At 43.8% G+C, this 27,606-nt stretch overlaps 1 protein-coding gene across 3 annotated transcripts in view; it reads right to left on the minus strand.

The window, feature by feature from the left end:
* PDE4D (phosphodiesterase 4D) overlaps positions 1–27,606 on the minus strand; it is a 647,997-nt gene that overhangs the window by 61,324 nt on the left and 559,067 nt on the right. For all 3 annotated transcript variants that reach the window (XM_066602773.1, XM_066602775.1, XM_066602774.1), the window contains exon 6: positions 13,496–13,608. In XM_066602773.1, coding sequence (XP_066458870.1) covers positions 13,496–13,608 — 113 coding nt within the window. The remainder of the gene's footprint in view (positions 1–13,495; positions 13,609–27,606) is intronic.

Here is a 27,606-nt window from a genome sequence, read left to right on the forward strand (position 1 = left end):
TCCGTGTCCGCCAGTATCACATCTTGTATCTAACTAGAGGTGGTACAACAGGGTACTAGAGCCTCCATGCCCACCCGTATCACATCTTGTATCCAAGTTAGAGGCGGTACAACAAGGTATTAGAGCGTCTATGCCCACTTATATCACATCTTCCATCCAAGCTAGAGGCAGTACAACAGTATACTAGAGCCTCCATGTCCACCGGTATCACATCTTGTATCCAAGCTACAGGCGGTACAACAGGGTACTAGAGCCTCCCTTCAAGTGTTCTGTTTATCCTTTTGCTCTGATATTGTAATCACTTACTTATATCAACGTTACAGTCACACTTAGAAAGTTTAATTCTACTCCATCAATTCCTGCTAGAGGAGGGATTGTTTTTTTTGTCCATGAGTGAAATTGTAATTGAACTACCTGCAGCTATGAACAGAGTCTTGGCTAGGCCTTAGGTCTCATTCATTTGACTGCATCTATTTTAGCTGCAATCCCTGGACCATTCATGGTTCTACTGAATTTAAATTCAGGGCGATATCACATGCTAATAAGTGAAGGTAGTTTGTCAGCCCCTTAGTAAGGGTGCCTTTACATGGGGTGATTATCACCCGAATAAACTAAATTCAAACAAGTTGTCCTGTATACACAAAACTCTTAACAAGTTACTTGGTTTTAGCTCACCAAAAAAACAAGTGACTATCAGCTGTTGTAAACAGGCAGTGGTTCACCTATGAATAACTGCCTGTTTACTCTGAATGGAGGAGGACGGCCTGGAAGAGATCTCTGGTGCACGCCACTTCCAGTTTGTGAACACTTGTGTGAAAACACAGGAACGATATTTGGAACGGATGTCGAGAGCTTATGTGCCCGACAGTCCTCCTGTGGAAAGGTACCTTAAGGCCTCATGTCCACGGGCTTAAAATCCGCAGCGTTTCTCCCGCACGCGGATCTGCGCGCCCATAGGGATGCATTGGACACCCGCAGGTAGTTAAATACCTGCGGATGCCATTTTTCCCGTCAGGCGCGGATCCGCGTGCGGGAAAAAAAATGGACATGCTCCATTTTCGTGCGGGTCTCCCGTGGGGACGGCTCCCGCAGGCTTCTATTGAAGCCTATGGAAGCCGTCCGGATCCGCGGGAGACCCGTACCAGAATTAAACTCACCTGCTCCAGACCATGCGGTTCTTCCCTTCTTCGCGGCCGGATCATCTTTCTTCAGCCTGGCGGATGTGCCCAGCGCATGCGCTCGTCACGCCGCCGGCGTGCCGAGCACATCAGCCGGGCCGAAGAAAGAATATCCGGCCGCGAAGGAAGGAAGATCCGCATCGTCCGGAGCAGGTGAGTTTATTCTTATTTTTAGGCCTCATGTCCGCGGGGCAGGAGGGACCCGCTACGGATTCTACATGAAGAATCCGTGGCGGGCCTGATTTTCCCCGTGGACATGAGGCCTAAGAGAGGACCATCTGTGTACAGCGCTGCAGAATATGCATGCGCTATAGAAAGTAAGGAAATGCTGATAGCACAAAATAAAGGTGGAACCTCACGGGAGTTATCAAATCTGTACTGGGATTATAAAGACACACTCTGTACAGCGTATCAATTGCATAAAGTGCCACCATGAATCAGGTATCACTTCTTGCTTCTTTACTACTTATTTGGATTTATGTGTTTGATTTGGCAACCATAGCCCTGGCTCAGTTCCTAAACCATTGTGCTCTCCATCACCTTGAAGCTCAGCCTCTGATTAGCACTTGGCTCTACATTCAAACTGCAAAATGTAACATTCTTATATCAGATCTTTGTTACCATATAAGAAAAGATATTCTGCTGCTACTTGCATGCCCCAGCAAGCAGCTGTCTACGGATGTCATTTTATTCTGTGACTCCGTGTAGTAAGAGCATATAGTGGCGCCAAGGGCGATATTACATGCAGCATTTCCATCTTGCAAAATGCAGGCAGAGAAATGCTGATTGCAGCCGGCACCTGGACTCATACTCAAACACTTATGATGAGTTCAAGTGCCGGCTGCAATTATCGGACCTCCACCTGCGTTTTGCAGCTGAGAAAACACTGCAGTATAAGGCAGCCTCACACAGCATGAAATAGCTGCAGGTATTTGGCAATGGAAAACCGGCTGTAAATAGGTAGTGGCCAAATCTGTACCTAAATGGTGTGGATTTGGCCGCGGATTTACTTGTGGATCTGCTGCAGGTTGAAATCCGCAGCATAAATAGACATGTTGCAGGTTTAGAGTCTGCAGCGTTTTTCAAAAACATGCACATTTGGTGTGGGAAATTTCAGCTGCTTGTGAAGGAGGTTTTACAAATCTCCTCCCCATGGCTTATATTATGAATGCTGCGGAGGTTGTGCAGCAAAATCCATTGAAGAAATTCCGCAGCATTTACGCTACGCAACATGCTGGCTGAAGGTGCCATTACATGGTAGGTAGCGTTCCTGCATCACTAAGCATAGGTTGAGAAATACTGACTGTGGCCGGCATCTGGACTAGTCATATTTATTGAACCGATAAGTCGAGGTGCCGACTGCAATCAGCAGAGCTCCACCCGTGTTTTGGAGGTTGAACATCCTTAGGGCTCCTGCACACTGGAGATCACGATACCACTGCGTTTCTTTTTAAAGCAAATGTCAATAGGACTTTCTAATAGAAAGTCCTATTCAAATTTGCAGTGTAAACCGCGGCGATATCACGATCGCCAGTGTGCAAGAGCCCTTACTCTTTAACCCAGATCCCCCCACCCACCCACCGATCATAACTTCTGACATGTCAAGGTTTTTTTTTTAAAGTTAAGCTACCCTTTAAATACACGATGTCTGGAGATGTATAGTAATTTTATATGCCCCCATCTATCAGAGTTTTTGTTTGACAATTTTTGGGACTTTTTAAAAAGTCCCAATTCTTCAATCAGTCCAAAAACCTCACCACTCAGACTGCCTTGAAAATGCGGAGTGAGAAGCGTTAAACAGCACCAATTTTTAGTAAAACCCCAAATATTTCAATAGTGATGTCATAGAAGAAACGCTGCTATACATACACAGTATCTACGAGAATCTGCCCATTCTGCATTTAATCTGTTGTAAACTGTTGATTTCTCCCTGGTGAATGGAATTCTGGGACATCACACATTCTAATGTTACTCCGATGATTCAAGGAAAAAATAACAACTTGGCTATCTACAAATACTTGTAACATGTTTGAAACTGTGATATTTTTTCTATTCCGCCTAATAAGCAGATTGTGACAGTTTGCAGCGGAGCCAGGCACTACATCCAAGTGTTTATGTAACCGACACATTGGAGAATTACTGTCCGCCAGAAGCTATTATGTCATACGTTTCTGCCGCTCGGAGTACAGTGTATGAAACAACCCAGCTATCTCCATCAGAAAGCCCAACACCGAGCATACTGAAGGCTTTTAAAGGGAACCATTCTTAAAGGGGTTGTACCAAACTCAGATTTTATTACCAAACCATACGGTAGATGATAAAAGTCTTATTAAGTGGGGTCTGATACTTCCAATGATCCTAAGAATGGTCGTCCGGTGTGCCCCTCTTGTTGTCACTGTGGGTTCTCTGCATCGCGACAGTGATGTAGAAATTGAATGGCACAGTGCCACACATGTAAGGCAAGCCACTCCACTCAATCTTTTCTTTACAGCTGGGAATGCAGAGAACCTACAATTATGACAAGAGTGGGACGCAGTACCCCAGTTCTTGGGATCACAGGGGGTCTCAGGGGGTCTCAGCAGATAAGACTTATCACCCTTTCTAAGGATAAGTTATGAAAGCTGATTTTGGTGCAACGTCTTTAATGAGCTGAGTGCAGAGCCACTAACAGGCAGCTGTATTAACCCTTTGCAATCCAATTTTGGATTCAGGGTTTTCTAAGGGGCTCTCTCTTTCTGCCATTATACAATGGCGCCGTCTGCTGGCAAGGACCAATATTGCGGTATGAGAGTACAGTTGGAGAGGCCCTCGACAACAGAGCAGCCAGTAATATAAGTAAGTATACCCTGCCGGATGTCTTCGGACATGGGAGCTGTACAGCCTTCAATCAGAATGTCTTCAGCCATCAGACAGTGGATTAGAAAGGGTTAAGACGACTTCAATAATATATTGTCATTCACTTGCATTTCTCTGTTTGCAAATAAATATTGGAATTATATTATATAATGCATGCCAATAATAAAATCAATTAAGACCCCCTACTACCCTGCTGGTACTATTAGCGTAGGGTCCAGACCAGGCAGATCTGCCACGGAATTTCCATGCGGACCCATAGTGCGGAATTCAGTTCTGCAGCATGTCAATTTTATTGGCATTCCCGCTGCAGAATTCACCTCTTCTCAATGAGGGGGCGAATCCTGTACAGAAATACACGACAAAACCCGCTTCACAATGCACAACAAATGGTGCAGGTCTGGAGGCAGGCTTTCCGCTGCTGATCTGCAGTGCAGTGCCCGCTGCGGACATTCTTCTGCAAATCAGCCCCGTGTGGACGCAGCCTTAGCAGGTGCAGTATACACAGCCGTGGGCATCCTGTCCGTGGACTCCGCATAGAAGCTGCTGGAGAGACTCATCTCACGTTATCAAGGTAAATCAGAACTAAATAAAAAGTATAGTAAAAGCTACACTGGCAGGACGCTTACGGGAAACAAATGCTCTAAAATTAAAGCGGAGGTGCTGCAAGGACACAGAGAGAAGCAAAGGAAAAGAGCCATTTCCCAAGTAATTGTAGACAGTCAGTGCGGGGTAATAATGTATGTGGCCATCGGCATATGGATTTACAAGAGAATGCATAAATACTTAATATCTATGCATCCAATTAGCAGCTAGCATCTTTAGGGTATGTGCACATTGGACGGACTTGCTGCAGAATGTCCGCAGCTGAAAGTCTGCATCAAAACCCACGGATTGTGGTGCGAAATGTACCCCCTTATGAAGAAGTGGCGCAGAGGACAAAAACCTGCTGTAATGACCTGAGCACCCATGTGTCCATCACATGGCTAGGAGACATTTCTATCCAATGGAAATAAATAATTCGGGTTCTTATTGAATGACAGGAAGCAGAGATCTTGAAAACAGTGCTTAATACAGAAATTATACTGAAAAACGTTTTATCTATATATAAAATTGAATGTATGTCTGTCTGTGTGCCTGTGTTTCTGCGTGTCTGTCTGTTTGTCCTTTATGCGCTACTACGCCATTCATCCGATCGCCATGAAACTTTGGGAAGTTGTTGAGTACACTCCTGCGATCCTACAATCATGTGAACTTGTCATATGGGACGAATGCACAATGTCTCACAAAAAAGCATTGGAAGCGCTTGATTGTACACCGTAGGATTTGAGGGGAAATGCACAGCCCTTCGGTGGGGCACTCATTGTATTGTCTGGTGATTTTCGACAAACTTTGCCAGTTATACCCCGTTCAACACCCGCTGATGAACTAAAGCCACGTCTCAAATCATCAGTTCTATGGCGACACGTTAAGAAATTGACTTTGAAAAGCAATATGCGTGTTCAACTACAAAATGACGCATCCGCCGAACGTTTCACAAAACAATTGCTGGATATTGGGAATGGGAAGATGGCAATCAGCAGATCTACACTATGTATCACATTGCCCACAGACTTTGGTAAGATAACATCAACCGAAGACGGATCGATTCAAAAGGTTTTCCCAAATATTGTGCGGAATTACAAAAATCATCAGTGGCTCAGCGCACGGGCTATATCATCAGCTACAAAGGTATAATGAAAGCTGCGCTGTGATTGGTTGTTATATATTATACTGCTGAGGTAACATGAAAGCTGCGCTGTGATTGGTTGCTATTTCTTATACTGCTGAGGTAACATGAAAGCTGTGCTGTGATTGGTTGTTATATATTATACTGCTGAGGTAACATGAAAGCTGTGCTGTGATTGGTTGTTATATATTATACTGCTGAGGTAACATGAAAGCTGTGCTGTGATTAGTTGCTACTTATACTGCTGAGGTAACATGAAAGCTGCGCTGTGATTGGTTGCTATTTCTTATACTGCTGAGAACATGAAAGCTGCGCTGTGATTGGTTGCTATTCCTTATACTGCTGAGGTAACATGAAAGCTGCGCTGTGATTGGTTGCTATTCCTTATACTGCTGAGGTAAGATGAAAGCTGCACTGTGATTGGTTGCTATTCCTTATACTGCTGAGGTAAGATGAAAGCTGCACTGTGATTGGTTGCTATTTCTTATACGGCTGAGGTATAATGTAAGCTGTGCTGTGATTGGTTGTTATATATTATACCGCTGAGGTAACATGAAAGCTGCGCTGTGATTGGTTGTTATATATTATACCGCTGAGGTAACATGAAAGCTGTGCTGTGATTAGTTGTTATATATTATACTGCTGAGGTAACATGAAAGCTGTGCTGTGATTACTTGCTACTTATACTGCTGAGGTAACATGAAAGCTGTACTGTGCTGTGATTGGTTGCTATTTCTTATACTGCTGAGAACATGAAAGCTGCGCTGTGATTGGTTGCTATTCCTTATACTGCTGAGGTAACATGAAAGCTGCGCTGTGTTTGCTTGTTATTTCTTGTACTGCTGAGGTAACATGAAAGCTGTGTTGTGATTGGTTGTTATATATTATACCGCTGAGGTAACATGAAAGCTGTGTTGTGATTGGTTGTTATATATTATACCGCTGAGGTAACATGAAAGCTGCGCTGTGATTGGTTGTTATATATTATACCGCTGAGGTAACATGAAAGCTGTGTTGTGATTGGTTGTTATATATTATACCGCTGAGGTAACATGAAAGCTGCACTGTGATTGGTTGTTATCTACATATATATAAAAACGAATGTATGTCTGTCTGTCTTCGCAGCAACGTGCAATGGGTAAGCTAGTATAAAATAAATTAACATTTGCTGGAATACTCCTTTAAGATATTCCAAAACTACTAGTTTCTAGCAAAGGACAAGAAAATATTTATTAAGCAATGACTTCAGAAATCAGTGACATTCACCCCGAGTGACTTGTCACACACGTCCCACAAATACATCATCTCCAGGCCCCACCAGACATTAATACCAGATTACAGTACATCATTAATTGTCTGTGCATGTTAATGATTTTCCTACGTCTCCAGCAGAACGGGACACCAATTTGTTTGTGTGACGCTGCAGATGTTCTCCACCATGAAATGGTCACTGTTGACATTTTGCATTGGAAATGTCGCTAAGTAACCCGCTTGCAATAACCTATGATGTTACTGTCTGGCATGGCTGGGAAAAGAATAAAAGGTCAATACTGAACTTCTCAATTCACGATGGCCCCGAGTTCGCAAGAAGATTAACCAATGATGTATATAATGTCTCCTCAGTACGACAAGAGCTTTATAGTTTTTGGAATAAAATGATCATTTTTCTTTAAGGGGTTGTCCGATTTAGCGATCTGAGTTAACAGGGAAATCCTCATTTCAGCAAACTGTATTTCTCACTCTGGAGGACCCAGCAGGTCTCGGCATTACATAGAGTTGCCATCTTTGTCACCAAAAAATACCAGCCAAGGCAACACAGGCTATGGTTTAGGGGCATGGTAAGAGGCATGACTTATCACAAGGTATGATTTTACCTTCATTATTCCAGTGGGCTCAGTAGTAATAATGCCCTCTTATCAGTGACCCTATACTAATAGTGCCCCCTATAGTAATAGTACCCCCCTCTCAGTGGGTCAGGAAGCTGCCATACAAAGATATGAATTGACTGGGCCTACTGAAATTGGTGTGTTTGGCCAATCTATATCTGAAGTGTATGGGCAGCCTTATGCGTCATATACTGTACTTTACATTTGTTTTCTACTATAATGCAACAGAAGAGTCATTAATACAATTTCATTATGTTTTAAAGGCTATTAAGGCTATCCCTTTGTTATACGAGTGAAGTGGCTGCTAATTGTACAGTAGAATGTTATATATTTCATATATAGTTCATGGACTGGACTTTCCATAGAAAATTGTGTGACCTGTTCTATAGCTAAAAAAATATCAAGACTGTAAAAAGCAGGAGAGTGGAGAGCCCCTTTAAGTGGACACCGATGTTTCAAACAACTTCTACTCATCTAATACCCTATGTGTGGATCATCAGTCTCATAATATATTGTATATAGTGTTTTTCATGTTTTTAGTAATGTCCCATGGAGGTTCATTCCCTTCACATCTTTCTAAGGGTGCAGCTACACAGGCAATTGCGACTTGCATGTGCAAATCCAAAATTTTTTATACGAGTGTGATGCATTTTGCAGGAAAATCGAATCACTATATTTGTGATTGTCACACATTTGAAAACCGGCCATTATTCCCTATGGGAGCATAAATGCATTGCACTCGCATGAAACTCGTATGTTCATGCAAGCGCAATGTAGTTTTTTTCCTGCTCCCCTAAGGAAAAAATGCATGATTCCTCAACAAAGTCACCCAAAAATAGGACAATAGCTTCTTCTTGCAGCACCGTGAAAGAAAGATGACACAAGTAAATGGTCCCATTAACCCCTTAAGGACATAGCCTATTTTGGGCTTAAGGACGCAACGATTTTTGGCGGATTTTAATCTCCATTTTTCAACAGCCATAACTTTATTTTTCTGCGACGCGGCCGTATAAGGACTTGTTTTTTGCGTGGCGAACTGTAGTTTTTATCGGTGCCATTTTTGGGTACATTGACTATATTGTAAAACTTTTTTTTTATGATTGCAAGGAGACAAAAACGCATCAATTCTGCCATAGATTTTTTTTAATGCATTAATTATGCAGCATAAATGACACAATCCATTTTTTTCTGTGGGCCGGTACGGTTACAACGATACCAAAATTCTTATTTGCTTTAGGTTTTTCCACTCTTCTGCAATAAAAGAAATGTTTTTGTTTTTTTTCTAAAGCACTGGATTTTTTGATCACTTTTATTGCGTTTTTTGGGAGGCAAAATGTTAAAAATGAGCATGTTGCCTCAGTTTTTTAGCGTTTCTTTTTACACTTTTTGCCTTGCAGGATAAAAAGCATGTGCAACTTATTGTACGTGGCATTATGGACATGACTATACCAAATATGTGGGATTGTTTTTTATGCCAATATGAGAAAAAGCCTCCCCAAAACCTTTTTTTTTTTTTACACTTTTATTTTTTCTACATTACTTTGATCTTTCTTTTTACACCATTTGTGTCCCTCTGGGTGACTTACACCATACCAGCTCTGATCACTATGATAAGGCATTACAGGACTTCTCTCCTGTAATGCCTTATCGCTTACTACAGCGATCATAGGCGATGGCAATACAGGACGCCGGTATCTGGCAACCAGCCGCGCTCTCTGTGATTATATCGCGAGAGCTCGATAACATCACAGAGGGATCGTGCTCCCTCTGTGAACCCTTGCCATGCCGTGATCTACATAGATCGCCACAGGGAAGGGCTTAACAGCAGGGGGCGCATCTCTGATGCACTCCCGCTATTGCAGCAGGAGGCTGGCTATCACCGACAGCCGGCTCCTGCTGCCAGATAGCGTAAGATCCCTTCTGACCTCGCGCTATTCACATGACGTAAGCGTATATCCAACTGCGGGAAGTACCTCGCAGCCATGACGTAAGAACAATGGGTTCTTATCCCTTTGCGATTTCTGCGCATCTCGCAATGCACAGACATTGTGTGGGAAAAATCGCTACTATAAATGCACCCTGCAACTTTATAGCAGGTGGAGTATGAGAATTGCGTGCACCTGCCAAATGAAGTCTACTTTGGGGAATGACGATGGCTGTGAGCACATTTTAGGCCTAACAATACAGTTGTCATAATATCGCTAGTGTAGTGTAGTCTTTTGCCTGTAGATACAGACAAAGCTGGTGTTACAGCACACCGGCCACAATCAGGAAGTGAAGCGCCTGCAGCACCTGCCCCTTGTCGTTCGGCACTGATAAGTGCCTTTTTCCTGTCACTGCAGAAGGTCCCTGAGGCGTCGACTGTCAGAAATCCCTCAGTGGGCTCAGTGTATAATGTGCCCTTCTGTACAACCCTGCTACAACATCCCCTGTGGTATATAGACTGATTGGTTGTCTCAGGGAAACACCTCCCTGTTGACCAATCAGCTATAATGGAAGTGTATTTATTCTGGGGCCGCCTCTACATGGGTGCTAGTTATTGTCCTACCCAAGGTGAATGTTAAGGCATCAGACTCCTGTGTGCCAGGTACCTGTGGCTACTTAGTCCATGTGGGCTTATTCACTTCTATCTTATACATTACTCTTTGCATCTCCATTGAACATCTAGTCTACCATCCATCTAGGAACAGACTAGGCCTCCTAGGTTCCTGGCGTGGGGCCGCTCCAAATGGAGTGACCACCCTGCTTCTAGACAGGGTCTGCCACACCAAAGTTGGTTAGGGATAGTGTTCCCATCCCCGTATTTCTCTTACCATTATCAGCCCTATTTTGTGTTCCCTGCCTTTTGGTGACATATGTCTGATTGCATCTTGGTCAGATGTGTTGGCGACGTCCGTGACGGGCGCTGTACTTGCGCCCTGCAGAAATGTAACAGCTGGGTTCTGCACAGACACGTCGATTTGGAGGTGGAGCGACTTAGTAGTAGAGAACATTAAGAGTAGGATATCTGAACAGGTCTGCAATGTAGCCGTCCTCGGAAATGAGCAGTGACTGAAGACCAAGACACATCTGCATTTCATCATAAACACCATAGCAACAACAATAAAATTGTACAATAATAAAGAATCCTTCCTAGAACACTCCAGCAAATGCATGTACATATGTGCGGCCTTGAGATGGGAACACGGACACTCATTAGAAGCATGGACGCTCGGCGGTGGCGAGTGTGACTGTAATATTAATTTACTGATGTAATAGTGGGTGTGACTTCACGGCAAGTGACCTTCACATCAGAACTAACAAGGGAGCTCCGGCGCTCAACAAATAAAGCTTTCACCACCAGGAACATCGAGGTGACCAAACATCTTGACAGTTAGGGAACAGAACGTGTTTTCAAAAAATGTTGATTTATCCTTTATGAATGCACAGTGAGCGCATAAACAATGTAAATATCAGCAATGGAGAAAATAAAGGCCTCGCAAGAGCGTGAAACGGTGATACACGGTGACATTTCTAAGGCAGCAGAGCTGAAAATATGCTTTAACTCTTTGGGGTTGCATTATGGTATTAGGATAACGTCTTCTGATATTATGTAGAGTTGTGCTAATGACAAACTCCAACTTGCTACATATGATTGTAGATACATGACATCCTGTTGTTAGTCTTGGAACATACATTATGGTACTGAGACTGGTGAATGATGCATAGTATAGCTGTTTGGTTCATGTTCAGCATAAACCGATACACTAATGAGCATATTCTTAGAAAACCTCTAATGACGCTGCCATTAGCAGAAGCATATGCAAGGCTTATGGCCTGAATGCTATAATAGGAGGTGAACTGTAATAAGCTTAGACCTAGACTAGGGTGCTCTACAAAGACAATACTAACAAAACAAGCCAGCAAATGCCAAATCAACGGCACTGCCGAAATACGTAATCAGTAAAAAAAACAAAAACATTGGGGTGATGCTGAACACTCATCAGCATAGTTGCATGATAGCTAAGTGATGTACAGATGTAGCAGAGCTGACTAAGTCTTTTATTTATACATTTGGAAGTAGGCTTATCTGTAGACTTTTATAAAATCCCATCACGTCCCGAGAAGTTATACCAGATGACAAATGCTACATCCATATATTAATATGTTCCCTGGCACCATGACACATATGAGCTCTGCTCCGGCACATAGCTACTGCAGCTGCATGCAAGTTTTTACTTTCCCTGAATGTAAATTAGTTCAAGTGGCGGCATAAACAAGTCCTGGCCTGGAGAAAGGGGCTGAGGAAGACCACCATTCATGTACCCCTTTGAAACCAACTAAGAACGCTTTATATGTACCATTTAGATAACATTAGGCTTTTTCTACATGCAGTATATAATATAAAGCATATAACATAAAGCTATACATAATACATGCACAGCAAATGGTATTTAATATAGTCCACTCTCTGGAATACATTGTTGCCAAAGGTTTTCCTAATGCCACAACTATATAACAGTCAATACAATGTTTCCATCTATCCCCCATACATTTATTCGGGGAACATAAGCATCAATAGCATAAGATAAGAACCAACGCAGAAGATGATGATGGTGAAAGCAAAGCCCTACAGATGGTCAAACTAATGGTGCACAGCTATACACTGCAAATGCCATCTTTCGCCAAGCTACTGGACATCTATCCCAGGAATCATCCATAATATGAGCATCCATATTCATCATGATAAACATACATCATGCTTCTTTGATGAGACCCAGAAGCAGCTGAATGAGTCATAGTAACAGCTCCAACAGTGATAATGCCAGGGACGGCGCAATGGGTATGGGTTGGCACAATTTCATAGACATGTTTTAAAACTTTCTGAAATGCCACCTCTATGATGAAGCAGGTGTGATCTATGTAGGTACACGACTTATGCTATGCATCTGGTGATGCCATACCTGTCACAGAGGCCTTATACCCTGCAGCCCAACTATCACAACAAGGTGCATTTAACCTCCGCCACCAAACTACCAGGGCACAATTAACTCGTCATACTGCCCTGGTAATGCAGGCCCAGATGCATACAACCCCACTGCTGACTGTCTTTATAAGGCCGCTTTCAGATGAACGTATTTTAGTTCTGTATTTGGTTCATGCTTTGCATACTGTAATACAGAGCTAATGTAAATCTATATCTATTTACATGTCCATAGTTTTTACGGCCATTTTTTTTTACTTAGCATGACCCATTTTTTGGTGTTTCTACCATATTGCTATTTTCTATTGGGCAAATACAAGATCAGTATTTGCCCAGTAGAAAATAAAGTATTCGAAAGCTCATGCCCACGAATAGAGCGGGATACGCCCGTGGTTTTACGCTGCAGGAATCCCACGGGGATAAACAAAAAAGTCCCCGCTGGCGATCTCGGAAAAATGCGCGTTTTTCCACGGTTTCCATTCATATTATATTAATGGAGACCTTCCACCACGGAAAAACGCGGTAAAATAGAACATGCCGCAATTTTTTTCCCAGGGTGTAAATCCGCGGCAGAATCCCGCGTGTGAGGAGTGAGCCATTAGGTTCAATAGCCGCGTTATTCTGCCGCGAATTTCCGCCGCGGGATCCGCAGTGCAAATCCGTTCGTGGGCATTAGCCCAAAGGCAATTACTGATGACATACTATTGTAATGTCACCTGTAACACGTCCGTAATACGGATCCATGTTACAATACGTTAGTGTGAAACTGGCCTTATGCAAAGTAGGATTAACCCTTGCACTACAACACCATTGCAATTAATCTACACAGTAAGAAGCATCGGCAACGGCCCCCCTGATCCATACATAGAACAAGTAATGGTCTTACCTTGTTTGAGGCCATCTCACTGACAGAGTGCCTGGTTTGTAAGGTTTCCAGCTGGTCCAAGCACCAGTCCAGCTCCTCCAGGGTCTCGCTGGCCAGTTTTTGATAGGCCTCCTCTGCGAAGAGATAGGGGAAAGGATACTGAGTTTTCAAGCGTTTCACTGGGCTAACATCAAACTCCAGAAGGTCCATTGTGCCATACACTGCCATGCTCGCATGACCAGTGCTCATACATGAGGGATCCTTCATACTGTTACACAAGACACTCTGGAAAGAAAAAAGTGCCAGTCACTGACAAGTGCCCTGTGAATGCAGTCCTGTCTGTGAATGAGGAGGATCACAGTCCCAGCAGCTTGCACTAAGAAATCCCATTAGCCATAAAAGCCTGGCATGCACCCTGTGGTTCCTCTCCTTCCGACTGCTTATCTTCCAAGTCAAGAGTCATAAAATGCCAATGTGCTCCTTTGTTAGGGTTCCTGTCCTGCCTGCAGTGCCAGGGCTGCTGACTACACCATGCATCTGCTGGCAGGACTGATGGGTATGTCTCCTGTGCTCTCCTCTGCAATATCCTGGAGCACAATGCTATCCATAATATGAATGAAGGGAGTCCAGGCTGATGTGCCTTCAGATTGCCCAGCCAGAAGCCCAGACTTCAGTGTGGCATCCTGATCATCACCATCATCATCCAGCTAAGGGAGCCCTGCCGCTTCCTTTGAACCAAAACCAAAAGCTGCACTGAGTATATGGGGGAGGGAGGGAAATCCTGGAGTGGAGCAGACAGCTGGATCCCAGCACTCACTGCAGAGAGCAGGTCATACACTGTAGTGCTAGCAATTCAGGCTGCTGCTGGGGGTGTGCTCTGCACAAGGCACAGCACTGTGGAGAGGAGCCAGCCAATGCCACATGCTTCACACAGCACACACTACTAGACTGTCAGTGATAGCAAGAAGAAGGCTTAAAGATATACAGAATGAGACTGCACAAGTCAGGACAATGTATTCACTGCTGGGATTCTTACAGATACTATGTAACAAGACATCTAATCATAACAATAACATTTATTCTGTTTGTATTGACATAACACAATGTTACCAATTACAACTTTTTCAACAGTGCAGAAGCAAGTCCAGGTACCGGCCATTTCATACTAGCATTTTTGCTTTCTGGCTAGCTGTTTCATCCTGGGCACCGCAAAACAGAAAATGTTTCAGTTTTCCAGTCCCTAGATATCCACTGAATGGCCAGCTTCAGACGAATGCATTGCAACATCCGTCATCAGTATTTGATCCATTTTTGCCTTCGTACTGGGCCAACACAGATCCGAATTACGGACATGTTACATTGCGCTTATTTGAAACGGGCCAATTTCAGAAGTGTGTTTAAATATGCCCGTAATACAGATCCGTATTACATAGGACACCAGAACCGTATGTCATCGGTATTTGATCTGTTCTTTTCCTTTGTATGTATATTTTATTTTCTATGGAGCCATTTCTGATCTATATCTGCCCAGCAGAAAAGAATAGCAATATGGAGCAAAATGCAAAAAAAAAAGTTGGTTATGCTGCTTAAAAAAAATAAATAACCATGAAAAATATAGTCATGTGAATAGATACATTGACTTACATTAGCTCCGTATTGCGGTCCACAAAACACAAACCAAATCTGGAGCCAAAATACACTCATATAAAAGTGGACGAAATGGATGTTTTTCACATGGACCATTAGTCCATGAAAATAAAAAATCGCAGATGTGAACACACACATTGACTTTCATGGGTCCGAGTTCTATTTTATGTCAGACAGAACTTGGACATTAAAATCATCTGTGTGAATAGGCTCTAAAATGTTACATGCCTTTTTATGCTTTGACTGTTTGTTTTTTCCAGGCATTTTATTGTATTAGGCCACTTTCACATGAACGTAATTTAGTTCTGTATTTGGTCGATGTTTTCAGGACCGTAGTACAGAGCTAATGTAAATCTATGTATAGACGGTCATTAGTTTGCTTATATGAGGGGATGTTATAGGCACTGGTACACAACATTTCACAGCTGTCCTAGAATTACACTATAGAAATTAAAAGAACAGCCACATTTCAGCTGCATGTTTAGAATGCGGCACATGTAATATGTCTTACATAAACAAAGGGGCATAAAGATAGAAATGGCACATGCATGATTCCACATAAGATTGGAATACTTCCTAACATGGTGATAACAATTGCTATTATACAGGGTTCCACAAGGTTGAAACCCCTTTAAAGGGGTTATCCAGTTGTAAATTGGTGGCCTATCCTCAGGAAAGGTCATCAATACTAGATCGATGGGGGTCCATCTCTTGGGACACCCACCAATCAGATGTTCGTAAAGCTGGTTTGCTTATGCACTGGGCTGATTTCTGCAGGAAAAAGACCACTCTGTTCTTATAGCAGTGAAAAGGCTTAGTATTATAGAACAAGTTGGCCTGCAATACCAAGCCTGGCCACTGCAGTAAGAATGGAGCTGTCTGCTTCCTGTAAAAATCAGTTCAGTGCACAATTGTGTCGACCCAATGAATAGACCTAGCGATAAAACCCCGCCAATCTATTATTGATGACCTGTCCTGAGGATAGGTCTCCAATAGTTGACAACTGGACAAGCCCTTTAACCATTTCATAAATCAGAGCTGTGGCTACAGTTTCCTTGAAGAAGAGCAACCAGTACATTTTGCTGCACTACCCCTGTATCTAAAAACCCTATCGAATGCAAAGTGACTTGTTAGCACCCCTAGCTACACTTCTGAATAAGGCCGGTCTCACGAGAACAAGTTGGAATCCGGATCGGACCCCTTTCTGTACTGCAGATAACCCCTGAGGCTCGCCATCGGTCATGGCCGGTACAATTTTTTTAAAAATAGTTATATTTCCTGTGCCGCCGCTAGGTGATGCGCAATGTCAATTGTGATGGGCTGCGGGTCATAGTACGCAGCAATATAGAGCAAGCTGTGATTTTTCCTATGCTCGCAGAAATCGCAACTCGTTTTCGCGAGTGTGAAAGAAAACCCGTACGTATATACCTTTCAATGCATGCCATTTGCTGCGGATCCGCCGTGCAGACGCTGACTGCGGATTCCGCAGTAGACATCCGGTCGTGCGAGACCGGCCTAATGACAATCAATTTCTGAGAATGTAGCAGCATGCTTGGACTTGCAGTTCTACAATAGGATTACATAACAGGCTGCCTACTCTCTCATTATAATTGGCGGATTATTAACCTTTAACGCTCATTTCCGTAAAATAAAGAGATTTTTTGTCGCTTTCTATTTAGAACTGTTACAAAACCATATTTTTACACAAACAACAGGATCTATTGCTTGCACCATCAGGGTGCCTCAAATCATCTATGTGCCAAGTCTAAACGCCCCCATACACGTAACTGGAAAGATGGTAGAACCCGATGATTTTGGCTGTCTTATGCATATGGGGCTTCCCAACTCCCCTTCCCCACCACCACTTCCCCCCACAGATGATGTTGAGAAAAAGAACAGGCATTTTCAATTTCAACACCCATTCCGTGTGTTCTCGGGGGAGAAAGCTGTCCCTAGATCCAGGATATGCCATACATTTCTGATAGATGCAGGTCCCACATCTTGGATTTGTATCTATTCCCAGGGTGTTTAGTATTGCTGTTCAGCTCCAATCACCTTAATTGTCCCGAGGCAGCAAGTGGGTCTATACACTTCTGTATGGCCATAATAATGCACTTTGTAATGTACATTGTGCATTAATTATGAGCCATACAGAAGTTATCAAAAGTTTTATACTTACCTGCTCCGTTGCTGGCGTCCTCGTCTCCATGGAGCCGACTAATTTTTGGCCTCCGATGGCCAAATTAGCCGCGCTTGCGCAGTCCGGGTCTTCTGCAGTCTTCTATGGGGCTCCGTGTAGCTCCGTGTAGCTCCGCCCCGTCACGTGCCGATTCCAGCCAATCAGGAGGCTGGAATCGGCAGTGGACCGCACAGAAGAGCTGCGGTCCACGGAGGAAGAGGCCATCTTCAGCGGTGAGTAGAGAAGTCACCGGAGCGCGGGGATTAAGGTAAGCGCTCCGGTGAGCTTTCTTTACCTCCCTGCATCGGGGTTGTCTCGCGCCGAACGGGGGGGGGGGTTGAAAAAAAAAAAAACCCGTTTCGGCGCGGGACAACCCCTTTAATGGGGCTGGCCTGCCATACCAGACCCATCCTGTGGACAACAGTGGTGCTGTGCTTAGATAAAAGCAGGTCCATCGTTCTAATTTCATACAACCCCAATGACTAGTAACAATAACTCACCAATGTCAGCAGTAGTATTGAACGAACTGAACCAGTCAAGCCCAGTTTCGGGTCAAACCTTCCTAAAGGTATGGTTTATGGTGAATCCAAACCTCATGCAGTTCCTCCCAGCTGAACCTGGTGTCAGTGCTGGGGTCCTTTGTTCAAATCTGACAACATCTGCAAGTAGTTTCTATGCTGTACTGTGTTGCAGATCCGTCTGAAAATACCATAAGAAAAAGCTGGGCGGATAGCAGCAGACCCCATTGTAGTCAATGGGGTCCGCCCGGCACTGTTGGGTTTTATCTTTGGGGATTCCTCTTTCTTGCTCCCTGAATGGAGCCCCTGACGCAGATGTGAAATCACCCTTAGGGCTTATTCAGACGTCCATATATCGGCTGGGTTTTCACGCTGGCATTAAAACCCGGCCGATATACGGTGTCCCTTTCTGCAAGGGGAGGAGGCGGGGCAAGAGCACTGTACTGAGCTCCCGCCCCCTTCTCCGGCCCTCGCAATAGGAGGGGTGGAGCTAGGTTCTGCTCCACCCCCTCCCGGTTCGCCTTCTTCCCCTGCAGAAAGGGACACCGTATATCGGCTGGGTGTGAAAACCCGGCCAATACATGGACGTCTGAAAAAGCCCTTACACTGAGCTTTACATCACCTCATTGAGGCTCACAATCTATATTCACCTATTAGTATATTCCTGGTGGGAGGAAAGCTACATAAACACAGGAACGGAACAGAACATACAGACTCCATGCAGATTTGAACCCAGGACTCTAGCGCTGCAAGACAGCAGCACTAACCACTGGGCCATCATGCTTCGTCTTCCTTCTCCTCAATAAATGTATGCACAGTGTAAATATAGGTGACTATCATAAAGAAGAAACCCACACAAACACAAGAACAACATACAAACTCCATGCAGATGTTGTCCTTTGTCAGACTTAGAACCTAGACTCCAGTGCTGCAAGGTGACAGTACTAACTACTGAGCCACAGGAGGACAACTGCTACAACCATTTGGCCAGGCTTGTCATTTTAAGGGTATTGGTAAACTTTTGGTTTGGTTCAAACTAATTTAGACTAAACTTTTTTTCCAAAATTTGACAAACTGGCTTAATTGAACTTTTCAGAGCTTTGCTCATCTGTATTGAGCAGTAATCAGTGCAGAAATACATGTTAAAGGGATTGTCTCAGGACTGCCCCTGTCCATATGCCCTATTACTACTCTAGCATACATGACTGTCCATGTATTATAGAGACACCCATCTATCTGAATGGCAGCACTAATACATCATTTAGCTGCTGCCATCTACAGCTAACCCTGGCAAAATCAGATGTTTGCTGGAGGGGTCCTGGAAGAGTCTCCTATTAAAAGGGTTCTTGGTGGTACAATAAGGCCCCCTGTCCATGGGCGAGACGGAATATCGCTATCGATATTCTGCCGCCCGGGCGCAGGGGAGAGAACTGACAGTTCTCTGCAGTGAGCCTATCTGACAGATAGGCTCACCGTGGAGAATCGTGGCAAATCACAGCATGCGGCGATTTGAGTCCCACGAGCGGAGAATCGCTGTGATTCTCCGCTCGTGGACAGGGGGCTACACTATGGAAAGCGTGCACAGAGTTACTCGCGGACGGATTATCAAGATCGCTCGTGGACAGGAGCCCTAAACCCTTTAATAATACCACAATCAGTAGAGGGGTCTGGTTTTTTTAAAGACCCCTTACTAGGAGGTACAACATCTGCACCCAGTCTATCCCCCACCAGTCACGAGAAAGTAAACACACAGATTTGGATCTGTTTCTGAACAAAGTGCATCGCGTCCTCCTAACCATTCCTGACGTGTAGGGCTGCGCTATAGAACATTTCCAAAATGAACTGCCGGTTTCTGTAGCACATTTCCCTTTTTACAAGCTGTAATACTATTCCGGTACACGCTCACATACGTCTTTTCATAACATTTGTGAGTAAAAATGACATTAATACGCAGCGTACAAGCGGCTCGATGTACACACTGTGCTGCTGTGATTTCCATAACAATTATATGGAGATTTTCCTGCCGATGACTCAATCAGGGTAGTTGTCAGGAGAAGCAGTACAATAGGTTAGAAGGTATACAGCCACTTATTCTCTGTTTACAAAGCTGCAAATTTATTCTCTAACTCATTTATGTTGTTCTTAGAAACCTTCTATAAAAACGACTTTTCTCAGCAAATTTATTCTGCATCTTAAGTTTCCACGTTTTTCCGCGGCAATGACAAGAAAGCGTGAAGCAACAGTCTGTGCGCCGTTCTGTCGTCATGCCGGCTCTCATGTACTGGATGACTTAGTAGATGGATTGCTAGTAATGAAACTACATTTTCTTCTTGTGTTTAAATTTCTCACCACTTTAACGAACTATGCTTGCCGTCAGTGAATGGAAACATTGTAATGTACATTCAGAACCTGTGCAAACCCATTACAGCTGTGAGTTTGATACAATTGTATCCAGCCAAGGCAAGCTAAAACACAAGCAGCATGAATGTATCCTTTACGTTCTGATATTTTGCATCTAAGTAGATAAATTGCATTATCCTGCACTGCAAGCTTTTTAGCCACAGGTAAAGAAAATGCTGCAGATTTTCCATGCAGACTAACATCTGTTTGCATCAGATTACGGTGCTGGCCATGTGGATGAGATTTGCTGCGCTGCAGAATTTTTCCGCATTGGGAATTGACCTGTGGTGCAGATCTTTAATGGGATTGTCCGTGACTTTTTTTTACTATTGATGACCTATCCTCAGGAGGGTTAGTGAAGTCAAGTTGTTTGGAGGGGGTCTGCAGTTTAGGATCCCTACTGATCACTGGGGCTGCTGTCAGTGGGGACGGTGCTGAAAACAAACAGTGCTGTCAACAATGCATCAAGCTGGTTTGGTACTACATGCACAGCTCCCATTGAATTCAATGGGAGTTGTCCCTGAATTTCAAAACTGGGCTGCTGAAATGTGGACAGCGCTATCTGCTTCCAGCGCTATCCGCACTGAGTAGGCCTGGCGATCATTTGATTGGTGGGGATCCCGAACGGTCGACCCCCACTGATCAACTATGGATGCCCTATCCTGAGGAGAGGTCATCAATAGTAAAAGTCACGAACAATCCCATTAAAGACCTGCACCACAGGTCAATTTCCAATGCAGAAAAACTTTGCAGCACAGCGAATCTCATCCACATGGCCAGCACTGTAATCTGATGCAAATGTTAGTCTGCATGGACAATCTGATGCATTTTTGGGTACCTGTGCTAAACAGCTTGCAGTGCAGGATAATGCAATTTATCTACTTGGATGCAAAACATCAGGGCAGAACGGATATATTCATGCTGCTTGTGTTTTTTAGCTTGCTTTGGTTGGATACAATTGTCCACAAACTCCACAGCATGCCAATTCCTATTGGAGATTTTCACTGTGGATTTCGCCCCTTTCGAGGCAGAAGCATGAAATCTGACACAAGTCTGCAGCAAAGTCCAGATGGAAAGGTACCTTTACACTGGGTAATTATGAGCCGAATGATCACAGAAAACAGCAAATTCAGGTGGCAATGTCAGTGTAGACGTGGCCGCCGACAGGGAACTAAACAGAACTAAAAACTAAGTCACCATCTACCTATGTAAACAGGCAGTCTTTCAATTACGAACTGCCTGTTCACTGTGAATGGAGGTGGGTGGCCAGAACGATCTCCGGCCCGCTCCACCTCCATTCACAGAACAACTATCGCTCCTCTGTAAAGCACAGGAGCGATACTAGGTCGTTAGTCTGTTGGATGACTGTTGGGTGCTTACACACCAGACAGTCATCCCGAGTAAAGGTACCTTTAAACACGCAGATTGTGCTGCAGATTAGCTGTGGCTGGGAAGTAATATCCACTGGTGGATTTATTGTGGATTTTTCCATCTTGTGTGGACCCGGCTTTAGGGCGAGCACCCACTGGCGTTTTTTTACCTGCGTTTTGCGTTTTTCCTGCACAGGCATAGAGATAACATGTGTTCCTGTCCACTGGCGTTTTTTTTGCGTTGCGTTTGCGTTTTTAAAATAGGAACTGTCAGTTGCACATGTGTCCTTATTTTTCTCCTAATGCACCCATGAAAGTCAATGGAAATTAATGGAAAAGCCGCGAAAAACGCGCGGAAAAATCGCGGGAAACGCGGCGAAAACGCTGCGTTTTTTCCCGCGGAAAACGCAAACGCCAGTGGGTGCTCGCCCTTACAAAGCACAATATAGACTAGATACAAATATAGCAAAAAATTCAAGGACTGCAACATGAGATCTTAAAAAATGTTGAATGGAAGAAACAAAGAAGGCTGCAAAATACCTACAAACCCCTTGGGCTAGAACTATAGGCCATGCTATGCACGAATTGTGACAAAAATCGTAACATTGATTGCTCCGCATGAGGAATAAAGCAGCAAATGATGATACTGTGCCACTATCCCAAAATTTCTGACATGGTCATTGCAAAAGGAAAGTTGTATTCATTGGTGTAAACTTCTACTGGTGACAATGTTGCAGTTTCCCTTATATATTTTAATTTTAGATTTTTTTTTTCTAGAAGCGATAACTACTAACTGGTGCCGTTGTAGCTTCTGTACAAGTTGTCACCCCACTTTCTCCAATTCCTATATAGCAAAACTACATGTTATGCCGTGATACGGGAGTCCATGATATATTGTGGAGAGAAACCATACAGAGCTCCGTGAAAGTTGAGTGACAACTAGAGATGAGCGAGCGTACTCGGTTCGGGTGTTTTTGCACTCGAGCACCGCTTTTTCCGAGTAACTGACTACTCGGACGAAAAGATTCGGGGGGCGGCGTGGTGGAGCGGGGGGGGGGGGGGGGTAGCAGTGGGAACAGGGGGGAGCTCTCTCTCTCTCCCTCTCCCCCCCACTCCCCTCTGCAACCCCCCACTCACCCCCGCCACCCCCCGAATCTTTTCGTCCGAGTAGTCAGTTACTCGGAAAAAGCGGTGCTCGAGTGCAAAAACACCCGAACCGAGTACGTTCGCTCATCTCTAGTGATAACCCACAAGCTGTAATGGCAAACTTTTTAATTTCCACCCATAAATAGATAAAGCGCAGAACAGAATGTTTAGAGACACCTGAAGGGCTGGTTCTGGTACTGATCACTGGCAGAATTAGATGGCACTACCAAAAGCTACTCTATATGGTAAATTTCTGTGGGAGGAACCCAAATGGAGTCCTTCATGCACACAATGAATGAGAATTCGACAACTGGTCGAAAAGAAAGTGGAGCAGTTGTCCACAGCAAGGAAGTGGAATCTGGTTGCTGTGGGCAACTGCTTCATATTTCCACTGAAGATCCATCTCCGCCATAACTATATAATATTGGTATTATAGACAATATCACTCATTGCCACATCAGTGTTTATGACAGAAAACAGAAGATGCTTTCGAGATACTAAGTTTAATTTTGCAAGTCATATTGTGACTACGTCAAGCGGTGCAAACAGATCTCCTCACCTCTTAAATATCAAGAAGACATGTCCAGGCTATAATCTCACACTGACCTCAGGATGAAAACCGCTTGCATAATATATGATACCAAATTGAGACGCTATTTAAATAGATGGTGACACAAAGCACACATCACAAGCTGAGACCAGCAGTTCCATCAAAGACACGTGGAAAAGCTTAGTGGCGATAGTAACGGTTACTTGTTACGTATATGAAAAAGGATTTTTTTTCAGGGTGGCTTTAGGAGTTTTTAGGAAATTTAAGTTGTGTGCCATTTTTCTCAACTTTTTGCCATGTTTTTTTAAAAATAAAAACCTAATCACTGCCAGATGTCAAAATCACTTAGCAAACTCCAGCAGTCCCATCAGAGATGAATGGAGCAGCAGCACATGTACTTGTCGCTGCTGTTTTCATTTGGTGGTACACCGTGGACAGCTACTCGCGTAATTAGTGGGGTTTCCAGTAGTAAGACCCCACCCAATTACTTATGCCCTATCCTGTGAATAGAGGATAAGCATTAAACTTGGCACAACTCATTTAACAGTATGGAGTCCCATGTCATGCCTCAAGGACAGGCTAAATAATTTGCCGATTGGGTGGTATGTGAGGGTGGCGAGGGGAGTAATTACCTCAACTATGGATATAATGGCTGCTTTAAGGGTGCTGTGAGGGAACCCTTGCCCTTTTTTGCCCCTTGTGAAGACAAGGCACTTAAAGAGGTTATCCAGCCCACTGTCAATGCAGCCAAGCTGGAAGTGTAATAGAAGGCATCAGTCCCATTGAAATCAATGGTAGTGATGCCTTCTATTACACTTCCAGACGTCCAGCTTGGCTGCACTGACAGTGGGCTGGAGGATCAGTGAATCGGTGGGCATCCCAAGTGGTGGATCCCTGCTGATCAGGTATAACCTGAGGATAGGGCATTAATAGTTAATACCCAGAAAACCCCTTTAAGCTGCCCGTACACTGCTAATAACCATTGACTAACTGCTGTTTCTGCCAAGTTTCCCCTATACATGCATGTTTGGTAGAGTATATATGTTTTTTCAATGGGCAAAAATGGGGTCTAGCAGTGGCTTAACTCTTGCAGATACAAAAGGTTGAGCATACTGAAATCCGACATGCCAAATCTTACTTTCCCTTTGACATCTGCCATTAAAGGATTGGCAGGACCCCCCCCCCCCCATAACCATCAGTATGTTGGGCCTACTTTCATCTAATGCGTGTTAGCAAATATCACTGCCAGCAGCCATATACTAATACAAAGATAGGTACAAACACCACTTCCCATCAGAGTGCAGACAGGCAGACTGCTATATAGAGCAGCATTGCTCAAGTACAAGATACTGATGAACAACCACTCACACGCCTACCAAATATGGTGGAGAAGGGGGGGGGGGGTGAAGGTCTGATTAGTATTACATCTGCACATAGATTAGGAATACATAGGATGTGAGTCTGCATAGTGCACTACACATATCAATAGGACTTTGCACCCTTTGTATGCCTTATCTATAAGAAAATATAATGCTAAGTACCGCCCCCCCCCTCCATATCCACCCCTAGTATGTGGTAGGTATGTGATTGTTCATCAGTATCTTGCACTTGTGCATTGGTCCTCCGTATAGCAATCTGCCTCTGCATTCTGCTGGGAAATGAGGTTTGTACCTGCTCTTGTATATCTTTGCATTAGCATATAGGTAAATATAGTTTCTGGCAGTGATATTAAAGTTGAGTTTTCTCTTTGCACTGATGTGTGTGGGCACCTTAAAGGGGTATTTCTATCCTGGGAACTCTATTTCAATGTGTTCAAAATTGCAAAATAATGCATTCAGCCATAAGATGTTTCTTTCCAAAATGCTCCATTCTCCAGATATTGCAGCTATTGATTCCTCTGCCCTCTGGTTGTTTACTGCTCGGTGCTAGAGAAGCAGACGGCCTTTTCTATGGAAATAGAGCAGAGCGGCATCTGGTGGCTGGGCTGAAAACTAGTGTGCATGCCCTCCTGAGATCCCGGCCATCACATTTAGATGAAAGAAGTGAGCAAGCTCTGGCCTCCTCTGCTATTTATTTCCATAGAAGAGGTGGCCTGTTTCTCTGGCAGCATGCATTAAATGACCAGATGGCAGAGGAATCAATATTTGCAGTATCTGGAGAATGGAGCATTGTGGAAATAAACATCTCACAGGTGAGTGCATTGTTTGGCAATTTTAAACACATTGAAATAGCATTTCTGAGATGGGAATACCCCTCTAAGGAATGGGGCACAGGTTAAGTCTAGTCCTTCACTGCATGGTGCCTGCAGAACTACCACAAGGGAAATTAAGCACTACCATAGAACGTTTGCAGTGAAATCAATAGGCTGACCGTGCAATATCTGGACATTCATGCAGAAGTTGCTCTACATCTGTTCTCCGCTCTGGCTAATACATGAGCCCAACAGGGTATGTGAAAATGGATTTTCTTAACTAGTTAGTCCCCTTTATAGTTTGTTTTCTTGCTGCATAATACATACCTTTATGATATGGAGGATGATCCCAGAATTAAAGAGACAGAATAGTATTTGGAATCATTATTCTTGTATTACACTCTTTCTGGGATAGGCTACGTAGAATTACACAACTTCTAAGTGGGAATAGAAAAACTAAACTATTTTAATCCCCTCCATTGAAGAAAAAAAAGAATGAAGCTAGAGTATTGTCAGTCAGGCTTTATACCACACTGATCGCAAATGCTGCACTTTGAATCTAAGCAGCAAAATAGATGATACTGATGTCACTTGAGTATTTTTATGGATCCTCATAGAGTGGCAAGGGTGCACCGAGACGGGTCAAAGTCTTGCTGGAATAGATATATAAGTAATCTTTTCTCCTGACGATATGAAAACCGAATATAGAAGAACTATGATAGATGAATTCAGCTCCCTGGATCTTCTAATGGAGTGGTGTGAAACATGGATATACACTAAAGAAAAATATATGGTGGTCCCTCACGTTAAAATATTCTGGGGTTAAAACATTCTAGGTTTAAAAGATTGTAACTTCAGTCCCCAACTCTATGGAAAACTAGTGATTGGTTCTTAAGGTCCTAAAATATCAATGCTATGTAGAACCAGGGGTATAGCTATAGGGGCGCAGAGAAAGCAATCTCTCCCCCTGGTGCCTGAAGGGGCCCTAATAGCACTTGTGCCACATAATACGTCACCAGTAGAGATGAGCGAGCATACTTGGTAAGGCGATATACTTGAGAGAGAGCATCGTCTTTTTCGAGTACCTGCTGGCTCGTCCCTGAAGATTCGAGGGGCGCGGGGGTCGGGGGGAAGCGCGGGGCGGAGAGTGAGAGAGATCCCTCTCTCTCTCCCTCCCTCCCAATCCCCTCTGCAACTCCCCGCTCACCCCACGGCCTCCCCAAATCTTCAGGGACGAGCCAGCAGGTACTTGAAAAAGGCAATGCTCTCTTGAGTATATCGCCTTACCGAGTATTCTCGCTCATCTCTAGTCACCAGCATTATGGTGAGGCCTTGCTGCAGATTTTGCACTGGGACCCAGGAGCTTCAAGTTACACCTTTTGGTTAGAATATGCCATTTACTGTTCTTCCAGATTGGTGGAAGTCCGCAGATTTGTGCCATACAGTGATCTGCACCATAGGTCCTTGTACTTAAATGGACCAGTGTTGTAGGTCCCTGCACAGAGGTTGTCCAGGAGTACCACTGTGCATGTAAAAAAAACAAAAAACTGAAGGTACCTCAGTCCCACAATTCATGGAATTAATGGAATCTCGGAGATTGGATCGTAATGTTATGGCATATCCCACCAATAACATTGTAAGGCGCAAAGACCTTAGTAAAGCTGCATAATATACACAAAACCCTTTGCAGATATTTTTGTAATTGGATTATCCTATCCAAAATATTTATGGACTATCTGTAGGATATGTGACAAATGTATGAACGACGCACCGCTAGTACTCCAATTGAATGGAGCAACGCTGCACATGCATGACCATCACACCATTCACTTCTATGCAGATGATATCTCCCTCAGTGCCACGGAACAGAAGGATGCAATGAAGACGAATATGCACTGCCATTCTATTCATTAGAGGAAATTGGGATGTGCTGTTTTTGTGCTCCTTTGGGTCCCAGTGATCATACATTTATCACCTGTGCTGTGGATAGGTTACAAAGGTTTCTGGTGGGATAACCAGAAAACAGGCTGCAAGTGGAGGCCCCTTATATGGCATCCTTTCACCACACACAAAGCTTTGATCTCCATACGATTGGAAAACCTAAAATCCTGGAAATTGCATTACTTTTGCA

This window comes from Eleutherodactylus coqui, chromosome 5 (assembly GCF_035609145.1).
Source record: "Eleutherodactylus coqui strain aEleCoq1 chromosome 5, aEleCoq1.hap1, whole genome shotgun sequence".
Classification (NCBI taxonomy): domain Eukaryota; kingdom Metazoa; phylum Chordata; class Amphibia; order Anura; family Eleutherodactylidae; genus Eleutherodactylus; species Eleutherodactylus coqui.